General features: G+C 52.8%; 1 protein-coding gene across 4 annotated transcripts in view; it reads right to left on the bottom strand.

The window, feature by feature from the left end:
• The window catches only part of MEGF8 (multiple EGF like domains 8), a 52,078-nt gene that overhangs the window by 25,045 nt on the left and 12,944 nt on the right, over positions 1-14,089 (bottom strand). For 3 of the 4 annotated variants that reach the window (XM_009194619.4, XM_021930356.2, XM_009194620.4), the window contains 12 exons: positions 9,684-9,838; positions 9,264-9,383; positions 8,763-8,907; positions 8,515-8,678; positions 4,761-4,961; positions 3,530-3,730; positions 2,846-3,082; positions 1,913-2,031; positions 1,690-1,821; positions 1,490-1,603; positions 798-1,046; positions 130-329 (listed from right to left, as the gene is read on the bottom strand). In XM_009194619.4, the coding sequence (XP_009192883.2) occupies positions 130-329; positions 798-1,046; positions 1,490-1,603; positions 1,690-1,821; positions 1,913-2,031; positions 2,846-3,082; positions 3,530-3,730; positions 4,761-4,961; positions 8,515-8,678; positions 8,763-8,907; positions 9,264-9,383; positions 9,684-9,838 (2,037 nt within the window). The remainder of the gene's footprint in view (positions 1-129; positions 330-797; positions 1,047-1,489; positions 1,604-1,689; positions 1,822-1,912; positions 2,032-2,845; positions 3,083-3,529; positions 3,731-4,760; positions 4,962-8,514; positions 8,679-8,762; positions 8,908-9,263; positions 9,384-9,683; positions 9,839-14,089) is intronic. The other variant, XM_021930355.2, reaches the window with a different exon arrangement.

The raw sequence follows: 14,089 nt of genomic DNA on the forward strand, positions 1-14,089 counted from the left end.
GGAATGGGGCAGGGGACCCAGAGCTGCATGAGGGGACACTGAGGCCTCCTCCAAGAAGAGCAAGCTGGAGCCCCAAGAAGGGAGGAGGCTCCCTGGGTCCAGGCTGGGGCCAGGACGAGGGCTGCTCACCCTGGCACTCGTCGCAGAAGCCAGGGCCCCGCTTGCGGCAGTGGCTGTGGAAGCTGCAGCCACAATCCCGGGAGCAGCGGGGTGCTGGGGGACCCGGGGCGGGTGTAGGCAGGGGCAGGTCTGATGTCCAGCCCAGGTCGCACACGCAGGTGAAGTCCGGGGGGCCGCTGCACACACCATGGCCACAGTCCTCCAAGCACCTGAGGGGCCGTGTTGGGGGTGGGGAAAGCGCCAGGCAGGCCCAGAGCCCCTAAAGCACCTCATCACCTCCACCCACCTCATGACACCATCAAAGCCACTGGCTGTTTCCATGGTTTTGCGCTACGTGGGTGACCCTGTCTCCAAGGTAACTCCATGCATCACCACGCCTGTCTCTATAGCAACCACATAGCACCACTGTGAAAACCTCTTTCAACTACGTCCTCTGCCTCCATGGCAACGCTGAAGACTATGGCCCACAGCCTATGGGTGCCCTGTTTCCATGGTAACCAGGGTTACACTGGGGACCCTGTCACTCTAACGAGGACCTAGTCTGCAAGGTAAACCCCTGGCTAACTAGGGATGCTAGTTCCACAGGAAGGGACCCAGTGCCATGATGGCTTCCTCCCTCCACCTCCATGTGCCCCAGCCTGGGGCGACATCTCCATAGCAACCCCCACCTCACTCACGTGCGGTTGCAGTGTGAGATGCCATCACCCTGGTAGCCCCGCTGGCAGTGACACTCGTAGCTGAGGGGCGTGTTCAGGCAGGTCGCCCGCGGATGGCACCGGGCCAGGCCCAGGCGACACTCATCCACGTCAGGACAGCGGGCATATGCCCAGCGGGCAGGGAGGGCCACAGGAAGCCCCAGGCCCTCCCCCACCCACAGGGAGCAGTTACCCCCACCGAGGGGCCCTGAGAAGTCCCCCTGTAGGCACCTGTGGGGTGAGAGAGTGAAGAAGCAGGGGACAACATAGAAACAGGAGCCATACATAGAAACAATGACAGGGAGAGAGGAGGCCAATCGCAAGGAGAGGGACGAAAATATAGAGGGACAGAGAAACCAGGAGAAGTCGAAGACAAAAACAATTTTGGAAGACAGAAGAGAGACATAGACGGAGATGCAGTGAAAAGGAGAGCAGAGAGACAGAAACAGACAAGGAGAAAGAAAACGAGTTGCAGAGACCCGGCAAAGGAGGAAAAATTGAGAAAAAAGAGCGGGAGGGTAAAATAAACAACAGAAAAACAATATGGAAAAGGGAAGGTGGCCATGGGATGGGGTCAGGGCAAGAGGGCAGAGAAGCAAAGAGGCTATTAGAATGACCAGTCATGGAGGAAGGACACAGCCGGGCACCCTGCCCACCTGCCCGCCTGGGCTCACCGTCCCAGTGTGGGGTTGTCCTCATTGCCACACCAGCCACACTCGTGGCTCTGCAGACACTCATGGCAGGTCAGGAACCCATCGCAGCTCCGGCACCGTGGCTCCGAGTGCACACTGCAGGATGGCAGGGGTGGGGGTCAGAGCCCCGGCCCCTTGCCAGTGGGGATCTTCCTCTGTTAACCCTGCCCCAGGGACCGTACCTGTCATCCCAGCCTCGACAGCCCCCGTGTGGGTACCGGGCCAGGTAGGCGGCAAACAGGAAGCAGGTGTGGGTGGACTGGCACCAGGCGCACTGGCTCGAGTTGGCCAGGCAGTCCTCACAGGTCAGTCGCCTGGGGCGGGGAGCGGGTGGCCAGGTCACTCCACAGCCAGCCCACATCCGTGGGCACCACCCACCCACTCCCTGGACCCAGCCAGACTCACTGGTTGCAGAGTGGGGGACATTCCTCTGGACTCTTTATGGCACCCCGACCCCGGCCCCGCCGGCTGCATGCCGCGTCTCCTTTGCGGCTGGTGCTCTGATGCCACTCACAGAAGGGGTCCTGGGGGTCAGTTGGGCAGAGGAGTCAGAACCCCACTCAGCCATCTCCTTTGGGATCCCAGTGCCTATCCCACCCCCTGCCCCACCCTGCAGACTGTCCCTGCAAGGCCATCTCCCTCCCCAGCTGCCTGCATCTCTGGACCCCTCCCTTCAGCCACAGACACCCATAGATCTGCCTGCCCAGCACCGACTCTCTCTTTTGGGCAACAGCGCCCCTTCTGTGTGGTCCGGGTGGGGCTGATTCAATCCTCAGGATCCAGAGGTGGGCAAGGGGCCACACTCCCTCCCCCCAACTCCAGTCATTGGCCCAAGAGCCTGCACAAGGCCCAACCAGAGCCACTGAAGTACAATCCTGGGACTTCTGTTGAGCTCCTGGATGGTGGTGGGGTGAGGGGAGAGAAACAGAAAGCCTCACTGTTTGAGACAGAGCAAGGACTGAGAGCCTGGAGCCTTAACTCACAAAGAAACAAACCCTCCCAGGGAGCAAGAGGAAGCAGGGTGTTGAGGGCTGCCTGACATCACTAGGAGCTGGCAGGCCTGAAGGCCTACTCCTGGGCTCCAGTGCCTGTGCTGAGAAACTCCCCGCTAGTGGAAAAGGATGGAGTTGCATTCTCTGGCCCCTGCAACAGGGAGAGTCCTGACTCCCAGGTACCTCTCTCTCTAGCTCCATCTCACCCTCCCCACCAGGCTCTGCTGATCAACGACAAAAGCCCTTGCTATTTCCCCCACGCCCCCCACCAGGAGTTCCCTTGGCTGCCTGTTGCCTGCTCTGGCTGCCTCCACCTTGTGACCTCCCCTGGTGGTCCCACAGGCACCTGGGTGCAGGCATGGCAATCCCGATGCTCCTCGCAGAGTGGGCAGAGGGTAGGCACCAGCACCAGCAGGGACCCACCAGCCCTGTCATCCCCGCAATGGGCTCCACCCTGGCGCAGGTGGCAGCTGGCACTGGTCAGGCACCAGCCACAGCCCTGGTCTGCCAAGCAGCCCAGGCAGGAAGAATAGGAGGTACAGGCCGACGAGCGGTAGGGCTCCAGGAAGAAGAAGGAGATCTCCTGGGGAAGGGGTCACAGGAGGGGCAGCAGTCAAGGTCTGGGGCAGGGGTCAGAGTCTGGGGCTAACTGAAAGTAAGGGTTTGGAACTCAGGTTGAGAACTCAGGCACATAGGAAGTCAGGATTTAGGAAATCAGTAGAGGTCCAGGGTCTGGAGGAATCTGGAGATTATTATAGGTCAAAGTATGGAGGGCAGAGGTCAGGGTCAGCAGGGTCAAGGGTGAGGAGTCAGAAGACAAGGGTCAAACTATGGGATCAGGTCAGGGTCTATGGGCAGAGGTCAGGGGCCACAGGGTTCAAGGGGAGGTTCAGAGTTCAGAGGCCAAGAGTTAAGTAGTCCGAGGCCAGAATCTAGGGATTTCAGAGTTTGCGGTCTGGCGTTCAGAAAGCCCAGGTGATCTGAGGCTGGGGCCTCTGGCTAGGGTTGGAGGTGGGTCCTGGGTACTCACACTGCCTCCTGGCACACCAGTCCGATCCCACAGCAGAGTGAGCTCGCTGTGCCCAGGGCCTGCCGAGCCGTTCAGCTGGCCCCGGATCTCTACTGCATACTTGTGGTCCCGCCCAGGCAGGGGGAAGAGGCGAGCAGACCCAGGGCGCTGCAGCTGCCGCGTCTCCTTCTCCTGATGAGCCACCCAGCGCCCCACCTCCTCCTGGGGTAGGGGTGAGTGACAGGCAGGGGCCTCAGAACCCTTCTCATTCCTTCCTCAGACCCCTGATACCTCCAAACCCACCCTGTACCCCACCCCCTCCTAAGAAGAGGGCCTCAGAGCTCCTTAGATCCTGAGAACCTCCGAGGTGAGACCCCCAGGGACCCTCCTCCTCCTCAGGGGCTTTTTTTTTTTTTTGAGACAGGGTCTCATTCCGTCACCCAGGCTGGAGTGCAGTGACACAATCATGGCTCACTGCAGCCTCAACTTCCCACGTTCAAGTGATCCTCCCACCTCAGCCTCCCAAATAGCTGGGACTACAGGTGCATGCCACCATGGCCAGCTAATTTTTGTATTTTTTGGATAGATGATGTCTCATCATGTTTCCCAGGCTGGTCCCAAACTCCTGGGTTCAGGCAATCCACCTGCCCCTACCTCCAAAAGGGCTGGGATTACAGGTGTACACCTCCACGCCCGGCCTTCAGGGGCCTTTCAGGTCTGACTCAGACCTTCCTCACCTCCTTCAAAGTTTCCCTCAAATTCTGCTCACAATTGAAAACCTCAGCACCCTGCCTCCTCTACTGAAGATCCACCCCCAGCCAGGCGCAGTGGCTCACGCCTATAATCCCAGCACTTTGGGAGGCTGAGGCAGGCAGATCATCTGAGGTCAGGAGTTCCAAACCAGCCTGGCCAACATGGTGAAACCCCATCTCTACTTAAAATGCAAAAAAATTAGCCGGGCGTGATGGTGCATGTCTGTAATCCCAGCTACTCAGGAGGCTGAGGCAGGAGAATTGCTTGAACCTGGGAGGGGGAGGTAGCAGTAAGTCAAGATTGCGCCACTGCACTCCAGCCTGGACAACACAGTGAGACTGTCTCACACAAAAAAAATACTAATAATAATCCATCTCCTGCCTCTGATTTCTCCCCAGTCCTCCCCCAGAACCTTCAAATCACCACAGATGCCCTGTACCACACCCCTAGCTCCCATATTTACCATAAACACCCCCCTGAATGTCCCAGGCAGCCTCACCATGTTCTCTGTGTCAGGGCCACGGGCCATCCGGGCCAGAACGTGTAGGCGCTGGGCCCGGGCCCACACAGCCACGTCCTCAGACCCTGGCCCACCCGGCCCTCCAGGCAGCATTGGGTAGATGAAGCCACGGTAGACCAGGGACACATCTGTTTCTGCGCTGGGTGTCAGGGTGATGGTCGTGCTGCGGACAATCGACACCTATGCAACCAGGGATGGGTGTATACGTGAGTCCCTTTCTGGACTGTCCCCAAGTCTCCACACCCCTGAGGCCACATCAGAGCCAGAAAAGACTGGTCAACCTAACTTTCTTCCCCATTTTACCAAATGAGAGATTGAGGCCGAGGGACAGGGGTTAGGTGGCTTGTCAAAGGTCACTCTGGGAAAAGAGGCAAGACCTAAATTCAGACAATAGACAACAGGGTCCCAGAGCCCACCTTTACCCCTGGCCTCTCACCATTTCCATCTCACATTAAAACTCCAGGACTGGACACTTCAGTGTCTTCTTATCCAACTCCTCACCTTTTCAGCTAAGCACTTCAAAGCCCAGATCTAATATTCAAAGTGACAAAGTGCAAGATTTATTTTCCTGGTGTGTGATTTTGTAATAGCAGAACAGTGGAACAGTCCAAGTGTTCACCAGTGGGAGGCTATTTAAATAAACTACAAATGTAAATGGAATGTCATACAACTGTTTTAAAAAAAAAAAGAATGAAAGCCAGGCACGGCCAGCACTTTGGGACGCCGAGGCGGGCAGATCACTTGAGGTCAGGAGTTCAAGACCAGCCTGACCAACATGGTGAAATACATCTCTACTAAATACAAAAAATTAGCCTGGAGTGGTAACGTGCACCTGTAATCCCAGCTACTTGGGAGCCCGAGGCAGGAGAACCGCTCAAGCCCAGGAGGCAGAGGTTGCAGTGAGCCGAGATTGCCCCATTGCACTCCAGCCTGGGCAACAAGAGTGAAACTCCATCTCAAAACAAACAAAAAAAAATACAAAAACCAGCCAGGAATGGTGGCACATGCTTGTAATCCCAGCTGCTCGGGAGGCTGAGGTGGGAAGATCACTTAAACCCAGGAGGCAAGGTTGCAGTCAGCTGACATTGCTTGCCACTGCACTCGAGCCTGGGCGATAGAGAGAGACTCCATCTCAGCTTGCAGTGAGCCGAGATCTGGCCACTGCACTCCATCCTGGGCGACAGAGCGAGACTCCGTCTCAAAAAAAAAAAAAAAAAAAAAAAAGAGAGAGACTCCATCTCAAAAAAAAAAAAAAAAAAAAAGAACGAGAGTGTTTCTCAAGTTCTGTTAGAGGAAGCTTGCCAGGAAGAAAAAAAGGAAGCAGTCACGTGTAGTATTCATAATGTTACGATGTCATGCTTCCTTGTATTTGAATAGGTAAATTCTGGAATGAGATCAAAGAAACCCAAATGGATCTTCCAGGGAGGTATGGTGGCCTTAAGTTGCAGCCAAGCTGGGGCTAGATAATTCTGGACCACTTAAGGGGTGGGGAGTTGGGTAAATGAGAGACACTGTCCATTTAATGACTTTTTTTTTCTTTTTCTTTTTCTTTTTTTTTTTTTTGAGACTCTGTTACCCAGGCTGGAGTGCAGTGGAGCGATCTCGCTCACTGCAAGCTCCGCCTCCCGTGTTCATGCCATTCTCCTGCCTCAGCCTCCCGAGTAGCTAAGACTATAGGCACTCACCACCATGCCTGGCTAATTTTTTTGTATTTTTAGTAGAGACGGGGTTTCACTGTGTTAGCCAGGATGATCTTGATCTCCTGACCTTGTGATCCGCCTGCCTCGGCCTCCCAAAGTTCTGGCATTACCAGTGCGAGCCACCGCGCCCGGCCTTTTATTTATTTATTTTTAATTAAAATGGAGTCTCACTCTGTTGCCCAGGCTGGAGTGCAGTGGCATGATCTTGGGTCACTGCAACTTCTGCCTCCCAGGCTCGAGATTCTCCTCCCTCAGCCTCCCAAGTAGCTGGGACTACAGGCACGCATCACCACGTGTGGCTAATTTTTGTATTTTTAGTAGACACAGGGTTTCACAATGTTGGGCCGGCTGGTCTCCAACTCCTGACCTCAAGTAATCCCCCCGCCTTAGCCTCCCAAAGTGCTGGGATTACAGGCACCCGACATCACGCCCAGCTAATTTTTGTATTTTTAGTAGAGACGGGGTTTTGCCACGTTACCCAGGCTGGTCTCAAACTCCTGACCTCAAGAGATCCGCCCACCTCGGCCTCCCAAAGTGCTAGAATTACAGATGTGAGCCACCGTGTCCAGCCCCAATGACTTTTGATATCACTGTGATTTTTCAACCATGTGAATATATGAGCTATTTTAAAAATCAATAAAGAGGCCAGGCGTGGTGGCTCACGCCTGTAATCCCATCACTTTGAGAGGCTGAGGCGGGTGGATCAAGAGGTCAGGAGATCGAGACCATGCTGGCTAACATGGTGAAACCCCGTCTCTACTAAAAATACAAAAAATTAGCTGGGTTTGGTGGTAGGTGCCTGTAGTCCCAGCTACCCAGCAGGCTGAGGCAGGAGAATCACTTGAACCCGGGAGCTGGAGGGTGCAGTGAGCCAAGATTGTGCCACTGCACCTCCAGCCTGGGAGACAGAGAGAGACTCTGTCTCAAAAAAAAAAAAAAAAAAAAAAAAATCAATAAAGAGCTACTGTGGAAAACAGTCTGGACATTCCTCAATAAGATGAATATGGAATTACCATATAACCTAGCAATTCTCCTAGGTATACAGCCACAAGCATTGAAAACAAATGTTCAAACAAAAATGTGTACACAAGTGTACACAATGTGTACAGCGACATTATTCACAATAGCCAAAAGATGGAAATAGTCCAAACGTCCATCAGCTGACACGAATGGATAAACAAAATGTGGTACAGCTACACAATGGAATATTACTCAATCATAAAAAGGAACAGCGTTCCTTTCCGAATGAAGTTATAAAATGAATGAGCCTTGAAAACACTATGCTGAGTGAAAGAAGACAGACACAAAAGGCCACATAGCATAGGCCTCCATGTACATGAAATGTCCAGAACTGGCAAATCCAGAGATGGAAAACAGATAAGTGGCTGCCAGGGACTCAGGGGAGAGTGGAATAGAGAGTGACTACTTAGTGAGTCCAGGGTTGTCCTCTGGGGTGATGAAAATGTTCTGTAACAAGATAGTGGTGATGGTTGCACAATATTGTAAATGTGCTAAATGTCACTGATGAAAAATTTTATCTGTATTTTACCACAGTGCAAAAATTCTTTTTAAAATCTATAAAGAGGCCAGGCACAGTGGCTCACGCCTGTAATCCCAACACTTTGGGAGGCCAAGGCAGGCAGATCATTTAAGATCAAGAGCTCAAGACCAGCCTAACCAACATGGTGAAACTTCGTCTTCTACTAAAATACAAAAATTAGCTAGGCACAGTGACGGGCGTCTGTAACCTCGGCTACTGAGGAGGCTGAAGCAGGAGAATCACTTGAACCCAGGAGGCAGAGGTTGCAGTGAGCCGAGACTGCACCACTGCACTTCAGCCTGGGCGACAGAGTGAGACTCCCTCTAAAAATAAAAATAAAAATAAAGAATAAAGTCCATAAGGAAAATCAGACCCTTGAATGTAAAGACTTTTGGAGTAAACACAAGAGTGATAAAGATGCATTTGAGAAAAAACAAACCCTAGGATCAGGATCATCATCAACACCCCACTGAAGGCCACACCTCCTACCCACCTTGTCAGGCTGGGAGGTGTTGGGCGGCTGCTGGAAGGTGAGCAGGTGTAGGCCAGGCAGGAAGCTCTGGGTGACACAGGCCTCCAGGGACGTGACGAAGACAGGCGCAGGCCCCCACCAGCCCACTGTGCCTGAGATCTGCTCCCCTCGGCAGCGGGCCTGCTCTGAGAGGACAGGGGGTGGGGGCTGGTGGGTCAGTGTGGAGTGCTTCGGTCCCCTCCCCCCAGCCCACTGCTGTGGACACTCACCAGGCCGAGGGAGGCAGCTCTCATTGTGCACACACCAGCCCAGGGTGCCGGGTCCCCACGGAGGGGCTGTGGGGCTACTGAAGGCCAGGCAGGCCTGGCAGTCACCCAGGAGGCGGCCCAGGCCCAGGCAGCTGGCGGCTGGACACTGCAAGGAGGAGAGGGCAAAGGGCTCACTGTCCACTGGAGCTCAAGAGATCTGGGAAGGAAGGGCTGTGGATACAGGGTCCTGCAATGGAAAGGGCCAAAAAACTGAAAGACGACTTGGAATGTGGGAGATTCAGAGGACAGGGAATGCGGGGATGGGGTCACGGGTTCAAAAGGGTCGGGCTGGGTGGGATAGGCAAAGATTCAGGCTCCGTGGTCTGGAATCAGGAAGGAGGATCTTCGGCATGAAAACAAGTCTCCCAGTTGAGGGAAAGTCCTTGTCCAGCTGGTTAGGCAGAGGGAGACACTGAGGGCAGGTCTGTGCTAGGGAACAGAGGGTCTAGGGCAGTCACTTACAGCCCCCAAGGGGGTCCCAGGAGGGGGTGCAGCTTGGCAGGCTCCTTGGCACCAACTGCATTCCGGGTCCCGGGAGCACACGCTGTGATCTGTGTACATGGAGCAGTAGTCCAAGTGGTACTGCAGGGAGGCAAGGGGACGGAGGACAAGCCTCTCAGGCCTGGGCCAGCCTCCCAAGTCCCGGTTCGCTTTAGCTATCCCAGAGGACCCTGAGTGCTCAGCACGTCCATCCATTCCTCCCCCAGGCCCAGGGACCTCTAGCTCCTCTTTCTTCTGCTCTGGGGATCTCCTTCCCTTCCCTCATGGCCCTAGGGATCCCCCCTCCTTCTCCCAGGGATCCCCTCCTACCTTTCCCCTCACCTGTGGAAACCCTGCTACCTCCTCCCCCAGCCACCCTTTCCCTGTCACCTCAGTGCTCACATCAGGGGCAGGTGCCTGGAACACAAAGGGGGGCACCTTGTACGCCATCAAGTCCCCACGGGGCCGGCCGCTGTACCCCCCAGCCACCAACAGGACGCTGCCACCAAGCACCGCAGCCACATGTGAGTACCGACCACTGGGAGGCGCTGCTCGGCCTAAAGGAATAGAGACCCCAATGACTTTAGACTCTCAGCCCCTCCACCACCTCCATGGCTCCCGATTCTCCTGGGCCACAGTCCAGCCTTCTATTCTGGTGGCTGCTTCAACCTCACCTACCCAAGGACACTCTCCCAGCCCACCTGGCCCTGAACAAGCTGAGCTCCCTCACCCCTACCCAAATCATCTTTCTGATCTTTAGGGTCAGAAAGACTTGGATTCAAATCCCGGGTCTACCACTTACTTGGGTTCAAATTGTGGATCAACTACTGACTAGCTGTGTGATCCTGGACAGGAGACTGAACTCTGAGTCTTGGTTTCCTCCTCTATAAAAAGAACCATCATCTCGTCCTCAAGGAGCTGGGAGGACAGAAGAATCTGCTGAGCCCCCAGCAGGCTGCCTCAGTCTCCTGTTTTTGTCTGTCTAGCACCAGCCTCTCTTCTGATGATAGCGCCTGATTTTCCTCTGGAAAACCAACCTTTCCCTCTCCCAGTCCATGAGACTTAGGTGGAGTTGTCCCTGGTTCTGGCAGAAGTAAGGCCTTAGCCCAGGCCCATCAGTCTCAGTGACTGGCTCGGGGAGGGGTACAGGGCCTGATTCTCAATTCTTGGGGCAAAGACACTCTCTTCTCTCTGGGCATTTTACAGCAGTAGGAGGTAATCCACGAGCTGCCTGTGACCATCTACACAAGGCAAGAGACTGAAGTGAACCCAGCTGAAAAATTGAGTGAGAAGTGGCTGATGCCATTTTGTGAGCACCTAGATCCAGCCCAGCCTGAAGATAGGCCCTATAGTTTTCACTCAAGTCAGCCAGGAAATTCTCCTTTTCGCTTAAGCCAGCTGGGTTGGGTTTCTGTCAGTTACAGCCAAGAATCCTGACTGACAGGTAAGTGGTCAGTGAATGGTGACTTCCCTACCCTCTTACTGACCTGCATGCACTGTAAACGTGTGGGACTTGGCCCGGGGAATCACAAACTGCGAAGCAGGAAGAGGCCTCCAGAAACATCACACTCCTGACTCCTGCCCAGTGAAGGGGACCAAGGGATAGGCAGACGAGACCTAGAATGAGGGCCTCAGACACCGGGTCTGGACTTTGTTACTGATGGTCACACAGGGTTCCTCTAGGGCCTTTCCTCCTCCCCATTCCTTAAGTGGTAAGGTTCCTTCCTTACACCTGCCCTCTCCTCTCTTTCCTTTTCAGGGAGGAGGAGTGAACAGATAGGACTCTGGGAAGCCCACAAGTCCCCGAAGTGATACGCCCAATCTGTGGGTATAAGTATCTTCTGAAGAGAGGGCATGTGGCTTTCATCCGATTTCAAAGCAGTGTCTGATCTAATAAGAGTGAAACATTTCTCCATATCTCCTCCCTGGTGACTCCTCTGGCCCTGAGACAGGACCCTCACTGCTATAAGAAAGACAATATGGCTGAGCGTAGTAGCTCACGTCTGTAATCCCAGCACTTTGGGAGGCTGGGTCTCACGAAGCTCGCTTGAGGCCAGGAGTTCAACACTAGCCTGGACAACACAGCAAGACCCTATCTCTAAAAAAAAAAAAAAAAAAATTTTTTTTTTTTTTAATTAGCCAGGTGTGGTGGTGTGTACCTATAGTCACAGCTATTTGGGAGGCTGAGATGGAAGGATGATTTGAGCCTAGGAGCTTAAAACCAGCCTGGGCAACATAGTCAGGTCTAATGGCTACAAAAAAAAAATTTTTTTTTTTTTTTTTTGGTGGGGGGGAGATGGAGTCTCCCTCTGTTACCCAGGCTGGAGTGCAATGGTGTGATCTCGGCTCACTGCAACCTCCGCCTCCCTGGTTCAAGTGATTCTCCTGCCTCAGCCTCCTGAGTAGCTGTGACCACTGGCATCCACCACCACGCCAGCTAATTTTTGTATTTTTAGTAGAGACGGGGTTTCACCATATTGACCAGGCTGGTCTCGAGCTCCTGACCTCATGATCTGCCCGCCTTGGCCTCCCAAAGTGCTGGCACTACAGGAATGAGCTACTGCGCCCAGCCAAAATTTTTTTTTTTTTTTTTTGAGACGGAGTCTGGCTCTGTCGCCCAGGCTGGAGTGCAGTGGCGCGATCTCGGTTCACTGCAAGCTCCGCCTCCCGGGTTCACGCCATTCTCCTGCCTCAGCCTCCCACGTAGCTGGGACTACAGGCGCCCGCCACCATGCCGAGCTAATTTTTTTGTATTTTTAGTAGAGATGGGGTTTCACCATGTTAACCAGGATGGTCTCGATCTCCTGACCTCATGATCTGCCCGCCATGGCGTTCCAAAGTGCCGGGATTACAGGCGTGAGCCACCGCGCCCGGCCTTAAGTGATAGTTTTATACAGATGGTTGTTTGGGGATAGCCATGCTGGCTCTGTCACTTATCTTCCGTGATCTTGAAAAAGTTGCTGCTAAAGAACTATCAACAGAGTAAGCAAACAACTATCAACAGAGTAATAAAACAACGTGAGAAAATATTTGGAAACTACGCATCCAACAAAAGTCTAATATCCAAAACCTATAAGGAACTTAAATAAACTAACAAGCAAAAAACAATCTGATTAAAAAGTAGACAAAGGACATGAACAGACATTTTTCAAAAGAAGACATACACATGGCCAATAAGCATATGAAAAAAATGCTCAATATCACTAATAATGAGAGAAATGCAAATCAAAACCACAGTGAGATACCATCTCACACCAGTCAGAATAGCTATTATCAAAAAGTCAAAAAATAACACATGCGGCTGGGCGCAGTGGCTCACACCTGTAATCCCAGCACTTTGGGAGGCCGAGGCAGGCGGATCACGAAGTCAGGAGATCGAGACCATCCTGGCTAACACAGTGAAACCCCGTCTCTACTAAAAATACAAAAACAAAATTAGCTGGGCGTGGTGGCAGGCGCCTGTAGTTCCAGCTACTCGGGAGGCTGAGGCAGGAGAATGGCGTGAACCCAGGAGGTGGAGCTTGCAGTGAGCCAGGATCGCGCCACTGCACTCCAGCCTGGGCAACGGGGCCAGACTCCGTCTCAAAATAAATAAATAAATAAATAAAATAACACATGTGAGTGAGGTTGCAGAGAAAAGGGAATGAATGCTTACTACTACTGATGGGAATGTAAATTAGTTCAGGCATTGTGGAAAGCAGTTTGAAGATTTCTCAAATAACTTAAAACAGAATTACCATTTGACCCACCAATCCCATTACTGGGTATATACCCCAAGGAATACAAATTGTTCTAACATAAAGACACATGCATGTGCATGTTCATCGCAGCACTGTTTACAATAGCAAAGACATGGAATCAACCTAAATGCCCATCAGTAATAGACTGGATAAAGAAAATGGAGGCCGGGCGCATTGGCTCACGCCTGTAATATCAGCAATTTGGGAGGCCAAGGCGGGTGGATCACCTGAGGTCAGGAGTTTGACACCAGCCTGGCCAACATGGTGAAACCCCATCTCTACTAAAAATACAAAAATTAGCCAGGTGTGGTGGTGGGCGCCTGTAATTCTATCTACTCGGGAGGCTGAGGTAGGAGAATCACTTGAACCTGGGAGGTGGAGGTTGCAGTGAGCTGAGATCATGCCATTGCACTCCAGCCTGGGTAACAAGAGTGAAACTCCATCTCAAAAAAATATATAGAAAGAAAAAAAAAAAGAAAATGTGGTACATATACATCGTGGAATACTATGTGGCTATAAAAAATAATGAGATCATGTTCTTTCCATCAGCATGGATGGAGCTGGAGACCCTTATCCTAAGCAGACTAATACAGGAACAGAAAACCAAACACTGCATGTTCTCACAAGTGGGAGCCAAACATCGAGTACACATGGACACAAAGAAGGGAACAACACTCTTGAGGGGCCTACCTGAGGGTTGGAGGAGGGAGAGGATCAAAAAACTACCTACTGGGGCTGGGCGCGGTGGCTCATGCCTGTAATCCCAGCACTCTGGAAGGCTGAGGCTGGCAGATCACCTGAGGTCAGGAGTTCAAGACCAGCCTGGCCAACACGGTGAAACCTCATCTCTACTAAAAATAAAAAAAAAATTAGCTGGGTGTGGTATGCGCCTATACTCCCAGCTACTTAGGAGGCTGAGGTGGGAGGATCACTTGAACCCAGGAGGTGGAGGTTGCAGTGAGCTGAGATTGCGCCACTGCACTCCAGCTAGGTAACAGAGTAAGACTCCTTCTCAAAACAAACAAACAAACAAACAAACAAACACAAGAAAAAACTACCTGTTGAGTA

Source organism: Papio anubis, chromosome 20 (assembly GCF_008728515.1).
Source record: "Papio anubis isolate 15944 chromosome 20, Panubis1.0, whole genome shotgun sequence".
NCBI classification, from domain to species: Eukaryota; Metazoa; Chordata; class Mammalia; order Primates; family Cercopithecidae; genus Papio; species Papio anubis.